At 31.5% G+C, this 24130-nt stretch overlaps 2 protein-coding genes across 6 annotated transcripts; one reads left to right on the top strand and one right to left on the bottom strand.

Annotated features, from left to right (window-relative positions):
* Positions 1-6665: 6665 nt before the first annotated feature.
* Positions 6666-7430, top strand: LOC114731045 (dynein light chain LC6, flagellar outer arm-like). Its single transcript, XM_028918173.1, has 2 exons — positions 6666-6887; positions 6993-7430. Exons 1-2 carry the CDS (start codon positions 6750-6752, stop codon positions 7134-7136), a joined length of 282 nt encoding a protein of 93 aa, XP_028774006.1. The 5' UTR covers positions 6666-6749; the 3' UTR covers positions 7137-7430.
* Positions 7431-8350: 920 nt separating this feature from the next.
* Positions 8351-12732, bottom strand: LOC114731044 (uncharacterized). Of its 5 annotated transcripts, none has more exons than XM_028918168.1 (5): positions 12327-12732; positions 11951-12019; positions 10175-11850; positions 9876-10017; positions 8351-9310 (listed from the first exon to the last, which is right to left on the bottom strand). In XM_028918168.1, the coding sequence occupies exons 3-5, from the start codon at positions 11825-11827 to the stop codon at positions 8691-8693; spliced, it is 2415 nt and encodes an 804-aa protein (XP_028774001.1). In that variant the 5' UTR covers positions 11828-11850; positions 11951-12019; positions 12327-12732; the 3' UTR covers positions 8351-8690. The 5 variants fall into 5 exon arrangements, with proteins under 5 accessions (XP_028774001.1, XP_028774004.1, XP_028774005.1 ...); XM_028918171.1 differs by having other exon boundaries at positions 8351-9307; XM_028918172.1 differs by having other exon boundaries at positions 9888-10017.
* Positions 12733-24130: the final 11398 nt, after the last annotated feature.

Genomic DNA, 24130 nt, shown 5'->3' with positions numbered 1-24130 from the left:
CTTTGTTGGAAGTTGCATCATAAATATCAATTCACATTGCTAGAAATTGCAAATATCAAATGTAAGTCAGATTGTTAAGTTCATAAGTTACTTTAGTGATTTATAATGCTATTTCACCATCATTTTATAATTAATACTTTGATATTTAAGTATATCTAAATTGGTGTTTGCAGCTCATTTTTAATTAAATTGTTTGAACCTTATTAATAAATTAAAATTTCAAAACCTAACCATCATTCCTCCTATTATATTTAGTATTACGATTGAGAATTGAGATTGAAGAACCAAGAATTGGTTGCATATCTGGTCCAACATGATGAGAAAATCAAGTTTAAAAAAATATTTTTATATAAGTCGAGAAAAAACTCTTCCTACCAATTCGAGAATGATACGAAGCCGTCCACACCCCTGCTGCCAACTTCTTTTACTCCTCCACCCCACCACAACATGGCTCGATGCACCGTCTACACTGTAACTAACTAATTGTTGGTGAAGCTTCCTCTTGTGGGGGAAGGGGAAGAGATGGCAGTGAAGACTGCCTTGTAGATTTATTATTGCCGGACAAAGGATGAATTAGAGGAGAAGGAGGAACTCGGGAGATGCATGGCATCCACCTCAGCATAATGAGTCAGCAAATGTTGATTGTTTAGGTCTGTTAGGATAGATTAATATTGCTAGGATTTTGCTACTTCCATTGTCCTAAAAAAAAAATTTCAGATACTTATACTTCCTGGACAAAAATAAATCTTAACCTGTAAATAAATAAATAAATAAAGTGCAAAACAAACTTAGTAATAAAAATACTTTTCATCTATTATTCATGGGAGTAAATGAGCAATGTCAAAATTACCCATCATTATTTTCCCTACATCTTTTATTTTTAACGTATTACTCTTTTAAAATAATAATATTATGGCCATATTTCAATTTTATTTCTCCCTAGGCATTTGCTATTTCCATCATAGTCTGGTACTGAGAATATGGGCCACGGGCCACGGACTGGCTCGCAGGCTGAACTATAGCAGGCCATTAGTTTTTCGAGCTAATTCTTGGTAGCCAGCCAGAAATAGGGGCTGTCTTCTTACCCAAGCCCAGCTAGAACATATGCGGGCTAAAATTGGTTTTTATCCTTTGTATTTTTCTGCTCTAAATAGGCACTATAATTGTGCTCTGTTAGCATAATCGGCCTTTTATGCGGGGGCTAGCAGTACGAATAGAGTAAAGTTACAGAAGCTAATAGAGTAAAATTAGAGTGTTTAATTAAGAGGAAAAAAATACAAAATACCAAATTAAAAATCGAGGAAAATTATAGGCAATTGCAAAATGATTTTCCTGAGTATATACTACTTCCAATCCTTAATATAGGAGTTAGATAACTGATTTAAGGATATCAAGGACATTAGTTAAAATTGTTATTTGTCACAAATGTATGTTGATCTCCTTAAACTATTCTCTTCAATCATATGCATTAGAGTGAGAAGCCTTTACGATCAATAGGAATATTTTGAGGAAAGATGAGAGACAAAATAAATTAAGATTTTACATTGGGACCAAATTTAACCCTTCAACTAGTTTTTATATTAAGAATTAAGATAGTATTATGATTAATATAATCTTCTGTTCTAAATATAAGAGCTAGTTTGTAGTGTAACCTTTATATTTGGAATGGGATGTAATATCATCTTTAGCTCTTGAAGTTGTACATTGTTTTGGTTTTGCTTTCTTAAATTTGAACCCAATGGTTTTTAGTCCATGAAATTTTGTCTTCTTTTTGGTCCATCTAAAAAAAATTTGTGCTTGAAACAGTGTTTTTATCACCAAAACAAAGTTTTAAGGATCAAAATCACTTGTTTTTGAGGCCGAGGAGTGGGCTATCTATAGAGGCCTCAACTTGTTTTGGGAGCGTCGTTTCAAGAAGATAATCATTTGAGGATGCACTTACAAAGGAGGGTCTTTCTAGATCTTCTGTTTTTTATTATTATCCACCAGATTAACTGGTTTGAGTGGCCAGAGAAAGAGTGGGATCTGATTCCCTCAGAACCTGAGTTTATTTGTTTGAGCCTTTTTATTTGGCCCTCTCTTTTACCCCAAAAAAAAAAATCACTTGTTTTAATTTTTAAAAACCAAAATTAAAATGAGGTCAAATTTTAGATACTAAAAAGAGTTTTATTTCTATGTATTAGCAAGGGTATATGATTAGCTAATACATATGACCTCATATGATTATTTCCAACTAATACATATTATTAATAATAATATTTTAAGAAAAACAATACTTATTTATCACAAATAACTAACTAAATAAACTTTCCTGACCTATTCAAATTAATCAACCGACTCTTATATTAAAGACCCGAGGAGTTAGTGCAATATATGAAGCCAAGGAAGGAATGATAATGTAAATCCGAGGAATAGATCGGATAAAGTCCAAATTCCCCTTGGGATGTCAAGTCACGTTCATGGTTTATCAATCGAAATGCTTGGCGGTGAAGATTTTGACATTGACACGGTTTTGTTGAAGCCTATGGCAACTAATAATTAAATTAAGACAAGGCAGTGATTCCTTGGTAAAATGTGATAAGCATTACAAGAAAGTAAAAGGCGACGATAAGATGAGTTGATTTCCACAACGTTGTCACCTCATTATAATTTGAAATTTCATTATCTCATTTGTCATGTCTCTCCATAGGATCACCCAGAATCATGTTCACCGTGTGCTTCCTATCCATTGGCGGTTTCAATCTCTGTACCAAGAATTACTATGACTGTGTGCTCTTTATATAATTAGCTTATCCAATTACCATTATTTATTTATAAATATAAGAAGTTTATTTCAACTTGTCATTGGAAATTTTTGAATTGCTAAACCATGATAATAAAGGTTTATTGATGAGTGAAATCTTTTTAATAAACCTTTATTGCTATTCAATCGCAACACAATCTTAAAAATTAACAAGTCTAACAATTAATTCGCAACTTTTTATCACCTATTCACATTAAAATTTTTGTAATTTTTATTAAATTTTTATTGCTATTCAATTGCAAAATAATTTAGAAATTAACAATACAATTTATCCATTCACAAGTTTTTATTTACTGTTAACATTTTTTTTTTTTTTTTTTGCAATTTATCAACTATCAATACCGCTTAGGTCGATCACTGGCTATTATTGCAAGAGCCCCGAGCACTGGTGGCAGGCTGCTAGTTGTGCCAGGAGTCCCTTTAGTTAAAAAAGAGGTTATTTTTTTTTTTAAAAAAAAAGGAGTGATGTGATAAAATGCCTAAATTCACAAATTTTAGTTTGAGTATATGGACGGGAAAATTAGAAATAAATCTCATTTGAATATTAGTTTCACACAAAAGATGATAAGTTGCATAAAGGGAAGATAATTTACACAAAACATTATTTGAATATAAAGAATTAGTTTGCACATAGGGAAGATGACTTGCATATAAGAGAATTTTATTTGCACAAAGAAAAATTGAGTTGTACATCACACAAAAAAAGACATTGCACACATAAGAGAAGATAAGTTGCACAAAAAGAAATTGAGTTGCACAAAATTCTTAAGTCCCATTTGCTAATTAAATTTTTAATGCGGATTTATCCCAATCTTCCCTATATGGACCAGTTAAGGATTTGTGAAATTTTTTTTTTTTTGGATTTCTCCTCCGGTATCCCAGGGAAATAGGCGTCTTTCAGCCGTGACAACGTCCCCAGACTAATCCGGATCGAGGGCTTGCAAGGAACCTTTCGGTCGGCGCCCTCTGGCCCCTCAGGATGCTGCATTCAAGGATTTGTGAAATTTATCAACATGATCTGAGATTCTTCTAATTCATGACTTTTAATGAAATTTTTCCATATGCATATAATAGGCACACACGTATAAAGTGTTGAGTTGGTTACTAATAAACTCCCATGCTAAGACAAAAAATTATTAAAAAATAATAGCAATAATATATATTTAAAAATATTACAAAAATTTTAATTATTATAAATATTAATTAAATAATTATAATATATTTAGTTTTATTAGACTTTGTCGGATGGATTGAGTCAGCAGAATCAGTTTATAAATTTGCCGAAATTATTTATGCTGCTGGGGAGGTGGTCCACGTGCTTTCAGACGCGTGGGTCACGGATCCCGGTCATTCCATCTCTATCTGTTTCTGTCCATTTTTCCTCTTTTTGTTTATGAAAGGGAAAGAAAATAGGAAAAATTCTAGATAAAACCCTTCAAATATACACAATTTCAGATTGGGTCTTGAAATTGTGTAATGAATGACCCAATCTGTCATTTGTAAAATTAAAAGAAATTGACAATTTTGTCCTGATTAAACAAAAGTGAGTAGTTATTCTCTAAACAAATTTAAGTAACGCTTATACTGTTCGAGTGATTACATGATTAGTTGTAGTTAATAATAAGGTATCTTTTCATGAGGCATTCCTGATTACGAAAAAATGAGTAGTTATTCTCTATACGAATCTAGATAACGCCTAAACCCTTATAGTGATTTCTTAAATTATTGTAGTGAATAAATACAAATGAAGGCAAAAGTGAGTAGTTATTCTCTAAACGAATCTAGGTAATACTTACACTGTTCTAGTGATTACATGATTAGTTGTAGTTAATAACAAGGCACCTTTTTATGGGACATTCCTGACTATGAAAAAAATAAATAGTTATTCTCTACATAAATCTAGATAACACCTAAATCTTTATAGTGATTTCTTAAATTATTATAGTGAATGAATACAAATGAGGACATAATTGTCAATTCTTCTTGATTTTATAAATGACAAATTAGGTCATTGACCCTTTTTGTCATTTACACAGTTCCAGGACTCAATCTCGAATTATGTATATTCGAAAGGATTTATCTAGAAATTTTCCAAGAAAATAGGAAAAATTACAATTAATCAAAAATCTTAATAACAACTAAATAACTTATAATAATAAGTTACAGCATATGAAATGACAATTTTTAATTTGTTATTGAGATTTTTTAGTTATTATTTTCTTTCTTAGAGGTCACATTATAATTCTCCGGGAAAAAAAAAGATATTGGGAATAAATAAGGAAATAATCACATTGTAACATTTCAAGGTTTTGAAATCTCAACCAACCACCTTAGTTGAATAAACAATCTCTTATTTATATACAATACATATTGAAAGTAATAAAAAAATTAAATTAAATTAAACTCAAAATATTAAAAATTGTAATAAAATGCTGTTTCATTAAGGAACCAACATTTTTTGTTTTTTATAAAACGGGTTATAAATGTTTAAACATGAAGTGCTACAGTTATCTGACCAAAAGGTGTTATAATTCCTGTCTTAGGAAGTGTTATACTACTACTCCTAACTACAACTTAGATCTTATATTTAAAATTAAAATAGTATTTGAGTTTGTACTACAAACTATACTTTCTACAGAGCTAGGATTTGAGTTTATTTCTATATAAAGAATATCTTTAGAATAATTATCTTATCTCCATTTGAGATGTGTCAATATTCAAATATGATCCAATAACACTGAACATAAGATAATCTTAAAAATATGGTTTTTATCCAGGCAACTGTATATTTACTTTTTAATTTTAGAAATATTGAAAACTAAGATTAAACTATATATAAATTGAAAATGTTTGAACGGAAAGTAAATCTACTTAAATTCGCAACGCTTTTAAATGAGCTTTAAGAATTTCTAAATTATATTTTTGAAACTTTTTTTAGCCAGATTATCGGTTATTTGGTTTTTAGTTTTCAAGGTGTTATTATTTCCCGAAAATTGCTAAAAAATTCTCTATTACCAAATTTATCACCTAAAAGGTACCTAATATCTAGGTCCTTAAAGGAATATAACTTATTTTTAGTAGGATCAACCATTTTTGTATATAAAGCATCTTTAATTATATACAAATGTCTTTTATCTGTTTTTTTTTTTTACCAGCAAATGTCTTTTATCTGTTACATGCTACTACCTCTGATCATTAATATAAGATCTTGTTTGATTTTTATTTTGATCCTAAATATAAGACCCCAATCCACTTTGTCTCTCATATTTATACATTTTTTTCCCAAAATAACCATTCTAACAATGATAGTTCTAGTCAATACACTTGATTAATAGGGATATTTTAGAAAAGACAATACTTATTTAGGACAAATAACTAACTCAACTTATTTCTTTAATTTCCTCAAATTAGTTAACTGGCTCTTATAATTAGGACCGGAAGTAGTACATAGATAAGGATAAACTGTATACTTTAAAAAAGAATCACGTTAACTGAAAATGTACTGCACTTAACATTGTAAACCCGACTCGATACCTTTGTTTAATAAAATTTACAATGGAGCATTTTTCAGCAGTTTTTTCTATTATTTATTCAATTATCCCCACTTTAATTCCCATTCCCCCATACAATATTCCAAGCACTTCGCAAAATAATGAAAATATGCAGATGCTGACAGGATTGCACGCAGAAATAGCTGAGTTACGTGCCCCCCTCAAATTGATGCCACCTTATCGTATCGGTCAATTTCCCATTTATGCACGAATCTCCGCTCTGCTGGTTTTAGTTTTTGCTGCGAGAATCTCATCCATAGAATCTGCCCCCACCACCCCTTGATCTCCGTCTCCACTTTAAACAAGAGACAGAGCATCCTCGCATAAAACAACAGGTGTGTGTTTTCATTGAACTCCTCGGTGACTGAGAGTGATTCTGATAGGCGAAAAAAAGGATGTTGGAAGGGAAAGCTACAGTCAAAGAAGCAGACATGCCTTTGAAGATGCAAATCCAAGCCATGTCCTCTGCTTCTCATGCCCTTGATCTCTTTGACGTTTCTGATTGCGTCTCTATTGCCGCTCACATCAAGAAGGTAAACTAATAATAGTTTGCTTCAGCTTAACAAGATCCAAACTTTGCTTCTGGGGTTCGATTATTTCTTTGAATCGATTCATGGGTTTGTTGTGGGATCTTTCAGGCGTTTGATAAGATGTATGGAGGTGGGTGGCAATGTGTGGTGGGTTCCAATTTTGGGTGCTTTTTCAGTCACTCACCTGGAACTTTCATCTTCTTCTCTCTGGAAACCCTTAATTTCCTGATCTTCAAAGGAGACTCTTCTTAATCTGGGAACATCAGAGAGGCTATATTACATAGGCGGTGTTCGATTCTCTTGAACGGCGAGCAGAGGATGATTATGAACCTTGTACAGAGAGATATAAGACTTGTGTATATCACAAAGGGACTGAAGGTTGAACTGTCTCCATCATCTTCACTAAGCAGAGTTTTCACTTTCCAGATTCCTATCCTCTCTGCCTCAAGTGTGTTAGCCAAAATAGGAGTGTTACGTCAAAATGACAGAGAGACTTTGTAACGAATTTGACATTAATACATATTCTGCCTACCTGCTTCAAATCCATCTCTAAAACTTCACGCACTCCTCCAAATATTTATTTTAAAGATGCAATTATCAAGTGAGTTTTTTTTTGCCCCCCCATGGTGGGAAACTTACCTGGCATATAAGAATGGAGAGTCGTGGCAATAAATGCAAGTACTGTCTTTGTTAAGCTGTCCAATTCAAATATTTGGTTTACGTTTCTATAACATGCTTCTCTGATCCTATCTATAAAATATTTTTTACATGTTTCACACATGTTAAGAAAAATTTTAAATTTCATTAACTCTCATTTAAAATTTTAATGACTTTTCACATTTATCCCTATTTAATATCAATTATATTTCATATAAATAAAGCCAACACAATAATAAATGAGGGGTAAAATTGTACCTCTATACAAAAATTTCTCTCAGTATTCTATAAATAGGATTAAAAAATATATTTTCTCTATTTTATAAATAGAACCAGAGCAGTATTGAACATAAGACATGAAAAAGAGAATAGATAACAACACGGTGTAGCTCACAATTTCACTTTCATTTGGAGGTCTGATTGTTGTAATATCTGCACGGAGCCTTTGACTCGTTCATACCTTTTTGCAGAGTACTTTGGGAAAATAGAAGAGAAAACATGGCTCTTTCCGTCAATTCACATCATTATGGTTAAAGGGTTTATCTAATTTATCAATTTATGCCCTCAACAATTAGCGTAAGTTTTAATTTATGCAAACAATATTATTCGCTAGTTCATTATCAAAAATATAATTGGCTAGTTATTTTTTTACGAGTCAGATAATTTCTAGACTGAAGCAATAGATGTTGATATGCATTCATCTCGGTTTTACTACTGCCACAAAGAATATGGCAACTTGAGAAGGGTACAAGAAATATACTTGATTCATAAAAGCTTAACTAAATTGCTCTAACTAAATCCTCTCTTTTTAAAATTTCAACGGCCATTTGATATGTAATCCACAAATATAATCTCCCTCTTAGTTCCTTCCAAGGCAGAATATCACAGTCAGCGGACTATTCCTTCTTTTTTGGGTCAGTTTAATCAACCTCTATGTTTAGGCCTAAAAGAAACCCCCAATAGATGGTAAGATATGAAATTTTTTGCATGCCTAGTGTTTGTACTTGAACAGCTAAAATTGAATTCACGCACGAGTTTTATGTATGCAAATTCAATCTAAACTGTTCCGTGTACAGACATTATATGACATGCAATAGTTTAGTTGTTGACTATTGAAAACTGCATATCCACATGTTTCATAACATGTAATCATAAATCCACAATAAGCTCCTCAATCAACCCACTTAAAACTAGGCCTTCTACTTCGTTGACAACTTGCTCAGATTCATCTGCAGAAAATCCATACCTCCAACCCCAGTCCCATATTCCATTTATCAGCCCATGGCACATTATATCTCTTTTCATCATGGCATAAACATTATCTACAGAGAATTTGTCCGCAGAGATCATAGTGTAAAACTTCAGCTTCTCAGTGGCATTATAGATTTCTTCAACCAACTTGTCTAAAGAGATCTGTACTCTTGAGTTCCCTGCCCGAGTTAGCAAGATCGGATGTGAATCTTGCAGGCTTTTACGCTCAGCGAGTTCTTTCGCACAATCCAAATAGAGTCTGGGATTGGCTATCCCATTAATTTCATATTTTTGCTGGGTCATGGGACAATCCACGTCAAGATTGAGGAGCTCCTCTGCATGGCCAATAAATAATGGGTTGGTTAAAAGAAAATATTTCAGCTCAGCCCCTTGTTTGTCAGCATTGCTATCTGACTCCCCACCGTAAGCTTCTTCAGCAGAAGTAGCATCAATTCCGTGCTCAACCTTTAATGGTGCAACATCATTACCTAAAGAGTTCGAGCTCTGATAACAATCTTCTGCATGATAATACAAAGGGAGGGAAAATTCAAACAAATATTTATACAAGGATATAGGAAGTGCAAGAAATTCTAGTCATGTAATCAAGAAGGTCTTCGCTCATTGCTGTTGTGATGATAATGACAGCATATAGCTATTTATATAGTGCTTAATGTCACCATGTAACGTTCACATAAATTGTAGTAGCTTTCCATTGCACTGCCTCTATATGTATAGAATAAGTATTTACCAAACATCTACTCAGTTTTGATAGAACTCCAAGGTTAAACATGTGTCCGCTAAACATTAACATATTATTCAAAGAAATGTTTTAGAATGGGTTCCAACCATCCAACAGTATCCTTTGATGTTGATTCTTTCTAGTCACTGAAAACCTAGGAACTTCTCTTTTGATAATTAATGAATTTGCTACTAAAGACACCCTGACAGGTGAATGATTTATGAATTTCAACCAACAACCTTGTTTCAAAATTGCTTTGTAAATTAACAAGGGGATGCACTCTCAAATTAATACAAGGATTACTGTCAATAAATATGATATGTGAGTAGACACGCAAAACTAACCATCTATCTTACTCGGGGAGGCATCTACTTCATGTTCCACTGGAAATTCAACTGCATGTTCAGCTATAGTTCTAATCTCAGCGCAATCATCTTTACAAGGAACAGCAACACTCTTCTCTTCTTCCCGTCCTGATTGTTCATCCTGTACAGAAGAATACTGTATCAATCCTCAAACTTAAATTCTTGCTTCACTGAGTCATTTATCATCAAGTAATAATGCTATCAAACTCGGTTCTACATGATACTTTGAATACTTCTACATCACCCAAGAGGAACAAAACACAGGAAAATAGGCTTACAATAGGTTTAGCTGCTTCAGGCTCTGGAATGAGCTTCTGGCTATTATTCTGATTCTTTCTCTGTTTGAAATCTTTATGCTTTGTTGTTTTTGTCTTTGAGCTGATGATCAAAGCTGTGCTATGCTGGCAGGGAATCTCCTTGATTATGGTCAATTCACTAGGTGATGTCCGCGACTTTGTGGAGGTAATTTCTCCTCGATCTTGGGACTTTGTCAAAATTTTAGGCCTTATGATCTCCTTTTCTGGCAGCTTTTTTGTAACAGTTTTCACCTTAGCTTTTTTCTCAATTGCCTCCTGTACCTGTGGTTTATGACTTATATGACTATATGATTTCACCATATTTGGAGACTTTTCAACGGGCATCATTGCTTTCTCATCCAGTTTCACGAACTCGTTGAGGATTCTAGGCTTTTCCTCATGTGTAAGCCTTTTGGTTACATCTTTCATACTGCTCCCCATGCTGGTGGAACCTTTTTGTTTAAATGATTTGGAAGGGACTACCTCCGCTTTTGGTTTTCTGAGGGATAGACCTTCTGGTTTTGGAGGAACAGGTGCAGGGGATTTAATTGATTCCTGGTATGAACAACATCGAGGTTTCATAAGTACAATTGGCGGTAAATCATCACTTTGTTTGGGATGGTAATCATCGGAATGATGAATCCAAAGATTAGGCTCTAGGACAGAACTCTTCTTCAAGAATCCTTTGAAATGAATAGCGTCAAGAATTTCACTCAGGGTCTTCCTTCGTTCTGGATCAACCTTCTCAATTACATTACTAGTCTTCTTTAACTTGGGGATATCTATCTCAAATGTAGGTCTCTTTTGATTCAGAATCTTTTCACCTTGCAACTGTTTCTGCGCAGCAGCTGGAAGTGGTCTTGAGGGGGCTTCTTCTAAACCCATTAGCTTGGCAACTAGATTGTTTCCCCTCACCTTTGAAGTGCCTGATGAAAAAGATGAATCAGAAAGCCTATCAGTATGAATCCCAGAAGATTGGCTTGAGCTTGTCGAGGGAATTTCAGATGCTGAATCTAATCCTTCAGAACTTGGCATAGTAAACAGATTTTGCCTAACCAGACTGTCTTTGATCACTTTCTTAAGCTCCTCTGTGCAATTTCTTGAAGAACCATCAACAGAAAGGCAAGGTCTTTCATATCCCATTGGATAGCTTTGTTCACTGACTTTGTTAGTGTAATCCATCATCTTTGCATCAATTCTTCCTCTTTGAGGTTTCTCATTCTGTTTTTTCTTCGAACAGGACTTGTGCTGTGAAGCTTCTTGCAACTTGCGAAGCATGACTAGAGATTCTTGGAGATCAAGAGCTCCTTTCAACAAATCTTTTGCGATATCTCCAGACCTTCCATTACATCTCCTATCCCTAGACCATGTATCAATCATGTTGTTCAACCTTTGAGCCCCTCTAGAGACCTCCATAAGCTGCAAGGAAGATGGATCGACAGAACTTTGTGTGGATCCTTTTGGGACCATTTCTTCTCTGTCTGACTTTTTTGGAAAAGATGCTTCAGATTTCTCAGCCGTCCTCCGGCTCTTCATCTTGTCCTTCATCTTCTGTGATCCAGACCTGGACTTTCTGATTGCCCCACATTCCACGACTCCTTTTGGATCATCACATGTCATGAATGATCTGTACATGACTGGGTCCTGAGGGGGATATTCTGTGGCAGAAATTTCATGAGAACGTTGAGATTTGAGAAGCTAATAAGATAAGATACTACTAAGAACCAAGACAAAAGCTAATTCTTATAAAATACTCACATACTCTTGTCCTCTGGATGCTCTAGTTTTGTCTATATCAGACAAAAATAATACGCTTTGCTTGTGCAACTGCAACCCAATGCAATTAAATAATCAGTCTCCATCATCAATTAAAATGCAGAGAGATCAAGGCAAAGACAAATAGAAGGAAGAATAAGTATTGAATTCAGAAAAATAAAGCCTCTGACATATGATTTAACCCGAATTTTGAAGTAACTTCCAGGTCCAAACTTGTAAGTAAAAGCACGAACGAGTTCATAGAGGCCAGAATCTATTTTTCTATCCTCTGTTTCACATTCGGAGACCCAACAAGAAGACAAAACGCATCCAAAATCAGAACCACTCAAAACGAAGTCATGATTTCACGCTCACTTACGCCTCGTATCAGCCGCTCGTTCTCAGAACAAAAGCCGCAACCCTCTGAGGCCCCAAATGAAAAATGCAAGAATCAGAAGAGAAGCAGAACCCCATGAACAAACTCACAAACCATTCAAAGATGCAACTCCGCTTGTGAGAACCCGGGACAGATTTGTACAGATTCAGACACGGGAATGAGCTCCGAGGAGAAACGCAGATCCACAAGAAAAGAGAAAACGAGTCGGTGCATTGACCTTTTTGCTTGGGGTGAAAATGAGGAAGAAGCGATGGATTACCGAAGGAAGCAAAGCAAGGGAGAGGTGAGGGGCCGGAATTGGATTGAGATGAGCAGAAGAAAATCGGGAAATTATGAGACAATCAGATTAGATGGTGAGAGAGAGAGGGAGAGAGTAGGGAGGTGAAGAGGGAGAGGAAATGGGTGTGGTCGTACACATGGTGCAGAGTACCGCAGAAGCAAAAGCTTTTCAAAAGCAGAAGAGGGAAGATCAGTCAGTCACAGAGTGGAGATTTGGCGTTACGCAACTTGATTGGAAACTCACGATGTTAAATATATATTATATATTCCATTAAATCTTCACACACACACTCACACAGACATATATATGAGTGATATACATATATAATTTATAAAAAAATAATTAATAAAATGTAATAATAATTCTCTGCTCATATCATATACCCATAAATACTTTTTTAAAGATATTTAAGGATTAAGGTATTCAATACACCTCTAATCCTATTTATAAAATAGATTGAGAAGATATTTTTTACATAAAGTATAATTTTACCCTTCATTTATTATTGTGTTGATTTCGATTACATGAGGTATACGGTATATTAAACAGGAATAAAATTAGAAAGTTATTGAATTTTAAATGAGAGTTAATAAAGTTTAAAGTTTTCTTTGGTCTATATAAGACATGTTAGAAGTGACTTATAAATAGGACTACAAAAGCATTTTCTTTCTTTAATTAAATGGAGAGGAGTAAAGAAAGGGTGAAATAAAAGAAAATTAGTATTACATTAACTTTATAAGGTGACAATCGTTTCTTTTGAAAAAAAAAAAGACTCTTAAAATAGTAAATGTGCATTAAGAAAATGTTTCCTCCATGTGTTTTTTTCTTGTCCTCATAGGGAAAAAAAATATACATTCGTTGTCCTCATAGAGGACAAAAAATACATATCATACAAAAGCATGATCAGAGTATTATTAGAAATAAATAATAATTATACTTTAAAATTTAAAACATGACATATTGAAAAATAAAATGAAATTGAAATCATGACAGGTAAATTTGGAGGGATGAAATATATTTTTAACTTTTACCATAATAAGTCACATAGAACATCTAGCTGTATTTAGTGAACCCGACAATAATAAGACCACATCAACTATATTAAATGCAACAAGAGAAATCCCGTTGCAAAAAAAAATGATCAATAATTTTTTAATAAGTCAACATTCCAATTATTATTTTATATTCCATATTGTGTGCGGTCCAATTATTGTAATTTCATTATAACTTTTTTTAAGGCCCCAAAATCTGTGGCTTTTGTCGCGTAGCTTCACCCGGTTTATACTTTAGTATGGATTATTGCAGGATGGGAGAAATAGAGATACTTAATTAAGACATAAATAAAATGATTAGGCAATAAAAAAATATTTATGGAAATGTGGAGTAGCATTAGGCTCTTCATGTGGGTTGAACTGTTCTTTCTCGAACTTAGTGACCTAATGATTTTCTTGCTTTTGCTTCACTCCGGAATAAAACACCTTTTCTTTATTTTTGCTTTCCACATGGTTTTCAGTTCAGATCTCTACCAATTTTTATTTTCTTTATTTTACTGACCCCAATTTTTAAGTACTAAAATACTCCTATGATCTTATTTATAGGATAGAAAAAGAGAATTTTTTGTTCTTATTTATAAGATATTGAGAGAAATTTTTATATAGATGTATAATTTTACTTTTTATTTATAATGATGTTGACTTTGTTTACATGGAATATAATACATATTAAATAAAAATAAAATTAGAAAGTTATTAAATTTTAAATGAGAGTTAATAAATTTTATATTTTTTTTAATATGCATAAAATATATTAAGAGTAATTTATAGATAAGACCAGAGGAATACGAGTACTGATCAAAACACAACCGCTACATATCTTTATCCTACTAGCATTAATTTGATGAATGAAAAAGCTTCTGAAAATACGCCAGAGTATGGATATAAAAGGGGGAGTATGAGTAGCAGTCAACAGGAGGATTAGGTAATATAGAAATAATTTTTTTATGAAGTAAATTTGTAGACATTAGTACTCATTATTATCTTTGCTCTTTAATATAAGTTTCATTTTAGTTTAATTTCTTTATTAAAGTGAATTTATATTAAGGACCACAAGTTTTTTTTTGTTTTGGTGTTGGATGTATCAAAATTTTTTGAAGTGTTGAATACATCTAAAAAAATAGTATTCCCAGTCCTAATTATAAGACTTTATTTATAGATTATAAATGAGGTCTTATAATTAAGATCAGAAGTAATATTATATTATTACCTCCTATCACTAATTCAAGAGTTAGATAACTAACTTACATATATTAAAAAATTAACTATTTATAATAAATAAATATTATTTTTTTAAAAATATCTCTTTGTGCATTAAAAGTAAATGAAAACTCCATACGGAAGCTGGTATAATATACTCCCTCCGTTCCTTATTATAAGAGATATTTGATGCTTATGATATGTTCCTATATATAAGAGACACTTAAAAGTTGTCTCTACTTTTTTGTGTTGATTTCCTATTTTACCCATATTTATTGTCTCCAACTCACACTCTCTCTCCTTTCTACTTCTCTTTCTTTTAATAATTTACCATTGTTCTCTCTCATGTTTTCTCTCCTTATTAATGAGGGTATTTTTAGAAAAAAAATTATACCTTTTACGTATTGATTGTTCTTAACTAATTTTAACTGTTTTTTTAATCAACGTAATTCGGTTATTCGTCTCTTATAATAAGGAACGGAGGGAATAATATTTTTTTGACCAGCACGGTATAATATAATATTGAAGATTAAAGTAATACTCCCTCCGTTCCTTATTATAAGAGACATTTGATGCTTATGGCATGTTCCCATATATAAAAGACACTTAAAAGTTGTCTTTAATTTTTTGTATTGATTTACTATTTTACCTCTATTTATTGTCTCCTACTCATACTCTCTCTCCCTCCTACTTCTGTTTCTTTTAATAATTTAATTGTTCTCTTTCATACTCTCTCTCCTTATTAATAGGGGTATTGTTAAAAAAAACATTATACTTTTTACACATTAATTGTCCTCAACTAATTTTAACTGTTTGTTTAATCAACGTAATTTAGTTATTTGTCTCTTATAATAAGAAACGGAGAGAGTAGTATCCAAATATGAAGTGGTAACACGCAGCTAAAACCTGCCATATGGCGGCCATGAGCTTCCCTCATTCCACGGGCAATCTGCCGGCCAGTGTACCTCGTCAACTCATTAATTTAATTTCAACAAATTTTTTATTTCGGATTAGAAAATTAATTTTATTGTCATTTTCAACAAACAATTTGGGAAATTATTTTGAAGTCCCATGCAATTTAAATACAAAAAACGGCCCTATGAAATGTACAAATGGCTAGTAAAGTCTCCATTACCAAAATATCTCTGTTTTATCATAAAATTTTTAACCTCTCTACACCAATCGCAGGAGATTCGGTTATACATGAAGTCTTGGTAGGATTAGAACCTAAAATAACTTGATTTCCCCACCAAAAAAAAAACCATTAGACTATTTATAGTCTTTTTTGGAAAAAAAACTACTTATACTCTTTAATATAATTTTGTAAAATATTATATATAACTAATAATTAACTTTGAGAGTAAAAATAACCTCATAGTTATACGTGAACAATAACTTAAGTTTAAGAAAACTTTTTTGGCGTAAAGCGGGAAAAAAAAACAAGTTAACTTGTATGAGCATCGAGTGCTCATCATAATCTAGATTATTGAAATTGATTTTAAATTGTTTATATTTGATTTAAATGTTTTTCAATCTGATTTTTTTTATTTTAATAAATACATAATTTAAAATAAAAATGATCTTATAACCAAAATTTTTTTGTAAAAAAAATAAATTTATCATTAGCAAATTATAAATTTAAAACTTTAAATTTAAACCATTCAGATTTGATTTTAAATAATCCAAATTTCATTAAGTAAATTCCAAGTTGGATTACAAAGCAATTCTTTTCAGGATTAACTGAAGGGCTAATGGCATTTTTGCTAGGAGAGTCCAACGAACAATCAAAACGTTGCCACTTTGTGTCACTATCCACAATAAATCCAAAGCATACTAATAATATATATATACTGTGCATATACTACTATTGGAAAGGCTGGTTGGTTTGGTTTATACAGTTTGGAAAGCCATTGAAAAGGCTTCCTTGTATTTAAATGCAGTCACAGGACTCTTGCATTTCCCAAAACTGCTTCTCACTTAACTGCCCCCTTCATAAATGTCTTAATTAATTCACCACCACTTTCATTTCCTTTCCTTAGGTGTTCCTTAATTTCAAAATCATCACTCTCTCTTAATTTGAAAATTGTGCCGTTTTGTTACAAGATTTTGAATTTTTCTCACAAGCATTTAATTATGATGTGGAAATTTTGGTCCCCTTCGGTTTCATTTTCCTTTGTTGATTTTCACTTAATTTTAATTTGGTCCTTTTGATGGTATATTCAGTTTCAGTTTCATTCATCAACTTTGGCTAGGAATAATTCCTACTTCTCTTGTCATATTTATAAATGACTTCTAACATATTTTATGCAAACAAAAAAAAATCTTAAATTTCATTAATTCTCATTTAAAACTCAACAACTTTCCAACTTTATTCATATTTAGTATACCAACATATTTTACATGAAGTATATTATATCTCATGTAAAAAAATCAATACAATAATAAATGAAGGGTAAAATTGTAAATCCATACAAAAAAATTTCTCTCAATGTCCTATAAATAGAATCAAAAAATATTTTTTCTTTCTGCCATATAAATAGTACTAGTGGAGTAATTCATTAGCCTTTTTTTAATTTTTCCTAATATGATCCCCAAAAAAAAATTTCTCTCCTCTTAATTTTATTGGTACCTAATTTACTTTAATTTGGTTAATGTTTTAGTTCATTTTTCCGCAAATGCTTTAACTTAAAAATGTTAAAGCAGAGTTAATACTGTTATCCCATCAAAAGAAAAAAAGAGTTAACATTGTTATTTTTTAAATTGATATTTAAACAACAAACTAAAGTGAGGATGAAAGGATAAAAATAGTTGGGGGCGTCTGTCGTTTAAAATTTTTTTCCAAAGAAAAGAAAGCCAATTTTTTTAAAGAAAGTCAAATAATAAATTGAAATTAAAAATTGCAAACGTCCAAGTTAAATATAAGATAACCCTGTCAATTTAGTTGAGCTTTATATAAAATAGAACTTTATATGCTAAGATTTAAAAACCAAAAGGGAAAATTTCACCCTTTTTAAGAAAATTCAAATTTTCTAATGATAAGGCTACATGTTTACACTCTTCTTTTTGCGAGACCTTTAAATTCAAAGTAACAATGACTGTGCTTGTGCTTGTTTGGTTTCTTTAGAACCCAAATTTAAATTGAAGCAGATTTGCTTTTAAATTAGGCTTGAACCATAATATTGAATTTGGATTTTCTTTATGCATTTCATACTAACTCATTTTCAAACAAATTTTTAAATTTCCCATGACTGATTTGGTTAAAATTTAGCTCAACATAACTTAATTTTTATAATTTTAACTTAGTTTATATTCAATTCCTAAACTTTTACGTACTACAACTCAATTCATATAATTTTAACTTTTAATAATTTAAAATTTTTAGTTCTGACTGCTTTGATCCTTATTATTTGTTATTTATAAGAGTTTCTTATATATCAAAGAGAACATTATATAAATTAAATCTTTTAATTTTACCCTCATTAAGAAAAGCATTAAATATTAGTATATTTTTTCTTACTCATTTGATCTCTCTTCGCTTTTATTACAATTAAAAATGTAGTATTAACAAAGATACAAGTAACAAATAAAAAGGACCAAACTCTCCCTATAAGTGACAAATAGTAAGGATCAAAGTGGGTACCATATAATTCTATTTCCTATAATATGTGGACTAGTATTTTAAATAGCTGAACTACAAAATCACTAAATCAAAGTTTAAAAATTGAGTTACAGCCGAATTAAAATTATAAGAATTAAATTGCACCGATTTAAAATTTAAAGATTAAATTACAACTTTTTTTTGACCAAGAGATTAAATTACAGCTGAATCATAAATTATAAGGAAAAAAATTAATTTTCTCAAAAATCAAAAACAATTTTTTAAAATTTAATTTAAATTGAGAGAAAATAGTTGAGTTTTGGGTTTAGAGAAAGGAGGAAAACAAGAAATGACGTGCAAATTTGGCTCATCTCCCAACTGAGTTGTAAAACCCAAGAATGAGGTGAAGCCTCGTCTTATACTGCTTGCTCTTTTTCTGCTTTCCGTGGGATTATGGTTGGCACTTCACATCCTCCCACGCATTAAATTCATATATTTATTTTGCCTTTTTCCCATAACGTTTGTCTCATCCCTGTCGTCTAATTTCATTGATTAAAAAGTGACCCCAGAAAATAAAAAGAGGATAAATATATCAATTAATTTTCCTTTTTGTGGGATAAGAAGAAAAAGGATGAAGAGAAATAAAGAAAGAGGTACTAAAAGGAGGTGAGGAGAGGGAAATGCAGTGTTTTCACTGGGACTCAAAAGTACACTTATGGGCGGACACAAGAATTTGAATTTTTTTACTCAGAACAGCAATATCTTTAATTTTTTCCCCCATATAGAACATTCTTATCCATCAATTTGAATTTTTGGTTCAACCATATAATTTATATACCTGAAAATAAGGTAGATACAGCATAACATGGCCCAAAAAAAAAAAAAAAAAGACACTGTCACAGTTCATAAGTTGTTGAGAAAAAAAAAATCGTTTGAGTAATTGACGAAATTTCCAGGCACCTGCAAGTAACGTGGAATCTCTCCCTTAATAATTTGGATGAAGTTTTTAGAGCGAAAAGACTAATTTAGAGGTGGGAACTTTACTCCCTCAGAGTCAACGTTTTTGGTAGGCTTAAATGCAAAGACATCTAAGAATGTATTTTGTTCGTCTCTTATTATAAGATCTTTTTAATTAAATTATATTGTTCAGAAAAATAGTTAGAATTAGTTAAAAATAATTAATATATAGCAAATATACTCCTATATATAAATGGGTAAACGTGAGAGAGTAATAGAGAGATAGATGAAGAAAGAAAATGTATTAAATGCATTAAATTAGAGATAAAATAGGTAATAATATATTAAATGCTTAGATAAACTCAAAGAGGATTTTATAAAAATAAACAGACCCATTCAAAAAAATTAGATTTTATAATAAGAGACAGGAGTACGTACTTGGTAGATGTATGTATTTGATGAATTTTCTTTCAAATAAATTGAAATTTATTAACTCAACGAGATCAAACAACAAATACGACTTATCTCTAGTTTCATTAATCACCTTCCACTTCTTCAGTCAAAATGATTGATTAAGGATATAAAAGTTCCCATTAATCTGATAAGACAATTTAGCTTATTAATCAGAAAATTCTTTTTCCTTGGTATATGACAGCATAGGACATGCCAATCATTATTGACTAATAACCAGCTTCAACCATAATGTCTGTAAAAGGGTGATAAGTATCGCACCTCCTAATTAAGCAAGTTAATAGCTTACGCCCAGTCAGAAAGAATAATAAAGATTTTTCTAAGGCTTTTTAACCCGCATAAATAAAGATCATGAATGATTCTTGTTAACTCTGCAATGGCTGGAGGAATAATAGTAGTACCTCTTGTCCTTACTATAAAAACTAGTTAATTATTTTGAGTAGGTTAAAAAAAAAAGTTAAGTTGGTTATTTATAATAAATAGGTGTTATCTTTCTTAAAATATCTTTATTAATCAAGTATATTGGTTAGAACTACTAGAAAGACTGTCTTGGAAAAAAAATAGATAAATATGAAAGACAAAATAGATTAAGGTCTTATATAGAATCAAAATAAAAATCAAATAAACTCTTATATTAACAATCGAAGATAGTAACTATTCCTGCATATCTATCTATTTTGTCAATCATGAATGGCTCCTCCACAATCACTCCTTCCATCATCTAGCATAGATCCATCCACTTCAACCTTGACAAATCCTTAGGAAGTTGCCGCAATTCCCCCCAAAAAGTTTGAGTGAACTTATAGAACTTGCGCCTTCTTATCAAGTTTTGATCTGAACAAGCCAGATTGAGCATTTGATTGATCAACCGAGTCTTCTGTCTCAAAGCTTTTGTTGCATCTAGAAGCCCAAATGTACAAATAACCAAATTACAAATTAACATAGTTAAAATTGATCATTTGCTACCTCTGGTCCTTAACATAAGACCTCACTTCACTTTTATTTTGATCCTAAGTATAAAATCTCAATCCACTTTGTCTTTTATATTTATTCATTTTTTTAAGATAGTACTACCTCCGAGCCTAATTGTAAGAGCTAGTTGACTAATTTGAAGAAATTAAGAAAATAAGTTAAGTTAGTTATTTGTAATAAATATGTGTTGTCTTTCCTAAAATATCCCTTACTAATTAAGTGTGTTGGCTAGAACTATCATTATTAGAAGGACTATCTTAAGAAAAATGGCATAAATATTAGAGACAAAGTAGATATGGGTCTTATATTAAGGAGCGGAGGTAATATTTTTAATAACGGTAGTTTTAGTCAATAAACTTGATTAGTAAGGATATTTTATGAAAGATAATATATATTTATTACAAATAACTAACTTAATTTATTTGTTTAATCTATTCAAATTAGTCAATTAACTCTTATATTTAAGAGTGGAGGTAGTATGATAAATGTGTGAAAAATGATTTTTTTTTTCAAGAGAATGAGCAAGAAAATAGACGACAAGCTAGGAAAAAAAATTTGAGAGGGACATATAATTAATTCAGGATAAAATTTTTTTAAAAATTAATTAATTTTTTAAACAACTACATATTGCAATTTATAAAAAAACCCAAAAAAGTAGTTTGTTCCGTGTAAAAAAAAAAAAACCCAAACTCACATGTCTCGCACTTTTAATGGGAGACTTCCCAAATTTGGACTCTGAATAATACTCCTTTGATCCTTAATATAAGATCCATTTAACTAATTTGATTAGATTAAAGAAGTTAGGTAAGTTAGTTAATATAAGAAATGTGATAAATTTTTCTTAAAATACCATAATCATCTTTCTTAATACCCCTCTTCCTCTTTTACTTGATTATAGTTGAAGGAGTATCCATAGGGGTAATTTAGAGAAAATTGATAAATATGAGAAATGAGTAAGGGTGGAAACAGGCCAGGCCAGGCCAGGCTTTGCTCTTAACAGGCCAGGCCTGTTTTGGAGCCTATTAGCCTGAGCCTGGCCTGTGGCCTGTTACAGGCTTATTTTTCAGCCTGAGCCTGGCCTGGCCTGAAACCTGTTAAAAAGTCTGTATTTTTAAAAAATTCAAATTATAATAATTATTTTTTTAAAAAAAAGCCAAGATTAAAAAACGTACATAATAATTAAATTTTTAGTCTTGTCTTTTATTTAAATTTTAGTATCATAAGTACTATTTTAAATCTTAATTATAATTTATAAGAATATTATTGAAAACTAATTGTAATTATATGTTAAAATTTGGAATAAGACTACGTTTAAGTACACACAAAAAATTAAAATTAAGACAAATAAATAAAGAGAAAAAAATACTAATTTTATAATGAATAAAGAGGGTATCATACTTAAATTAACATAATACGTAAGTTAGTTAATTTATCATTCTTGGAACAAAATTTTTCTTTCCTATTTTCTTTATATTTTTAAGATTTAAAAATCACATTATTTATTGATATTATTATTTTAAATTATATTTTTATCTTCACTTGTCATCTAAACTTCAAAATCTAAGAAAAGATTAAGCTATTAACTATATATTAAAATTAAAAAATAAATTAAAAGAGCACATTAATAATAATAGCATTAATGAATTTTTTCATATATTATGATTATAAATTCCTAATAGGCCCAGGCCGGCCTAACAGGCTTAACAGACTTTTTAAAAAACCTAAGCCTGGCCTGTTTAGTTAAACAGGCCTTCAAACAGGCCTGAGCCTGTCTTTTTTGAGAAACAGACTAGGCTAAGCCAGGCCAAATGCAGGCCAGGCCATAGGCCCCTGACAGGCCGCCTGGCCTGTTTCCACCCCTAGAAATGAGTCTTATATCTAGGACCAAAACCAACTTAACAATTGGATCTTATATTAGGAACTGAAGGAGTATTATTTTTTGTCCTTGATATAACAGTTAGCTTGACTTTCAATTTGATTTTAAATATAAGATCCTGATCTATTTTGTTTATCGTATTTATCTATATTTTTAAAAAATCCTTATAGTAGTTACATATGTTAAATATTTTATTAAATCACATGTAATTAGTAAGGGTATTTTAGAGAAAACAGTAAATATTTATTACACATAATTAATTGGGAAAATTGCAAATAAAGACCCTCCAATATATAAAATAGCTATCAGGGACCCTGAATTTGGAAAATAGCTTCAAAGGACCCGGTCCCAAATTGCAAATATAAAATGATGGTAGAATGTCCAAAATGCCCTCTGTTTTTCTCTCTTTCTTCCTCTCCAGATCATCTTCTTCCCGACCTTGCCTCCTCATTTTCCTCTCTCTCTTCGTTCTCTCTTTCCTCTCCAAGTTTCCTTCCCTCTCCTTACTCTTTTCCCAAAGTATATGTAACTCACAATGTCTTTCGGTGGTCCTCTCTTCATTGTCATCCCTCATCACTTTCTTCTTATCTTGCTTACCTGCTCTTTTGTCGACAATGAAGCCTCTTCCATCATTCTCTCTGTTGCTGTGGAAGGAGAGGAGAGTCGGGAGTTTGAGGGAGAGTGACAGTCATTTGCAATGCTTGTAATGTTTGCTTGCAATGTGTGCGGTGATTGCTTGGTGCTGAGACAACGCCCAATAAATCTGGATTTTTATTCTTTATTTCTATTTTGATTTTCAGCTTGTGTTCATAATTGAAAATAACGAGTTTGATAAGTTGTTGAAAATAACAAGTTGACAAGTTCTGATACCCACTTCACGACAAGTTCAGTAATGCGAATAACAAGTTTAGCAAGGCAATAACAACTTTTGATAAGCAATTCATAGAAATTCGAGTTTCTGTGTTAAAATGACAGCATTTTCAGATTTCTTTAGCAGATGACAAGTTCTGATACACAATTCATGACAAGTTCAGTAAGGTGAATGACAAGTTTAGTAAGGCGAATGACAATTTCTGATAAGCAATTCATAGAAATTTGAGTTTCTGTGTTAAAATGACAGGTTTCCAGTAGGTTTTCATACTTTTTCTGTTAAAATGACTGGATTTCCACATTGATTTATCAAATGACAGGTTTACAATAGAAAATGACAAGTTTTCATAAGATTTTTATGCCTTTTTTTGCTGGAATTACAATTTGCACATTTCTGACAGCAACAACTTCTGATAAATACGAAATGACAAGTTCAGAATAAAAAATGACAAGTTAAGTATAGCAAATGACAAGTTCCCACAATGTTTTCATACATTTTCATACCTTTTC

Source organism: Neltuma alba, unplaced genomic scaffold (assembly GCF_004799145.2).
Source record: "Neltuma alba isolate B1F8T4 unplaced genomic scaffold, ASM479914v2 tig00012799_pilon, whole genome shotgun sequence".
NCBI classification, from domain to species: domain Eukaryota; kingdom Viridiplantae; phylum Streptophyta; class Magnoliopsida; order Fabales; family Fabaceae; genus Neltuma; species Neltuma alba.
The sequence above is the reverse complement of the archived record's forward strand: the minus strand, read 5'-3'. Positions and strand labels throughout refer to the sequence as shown.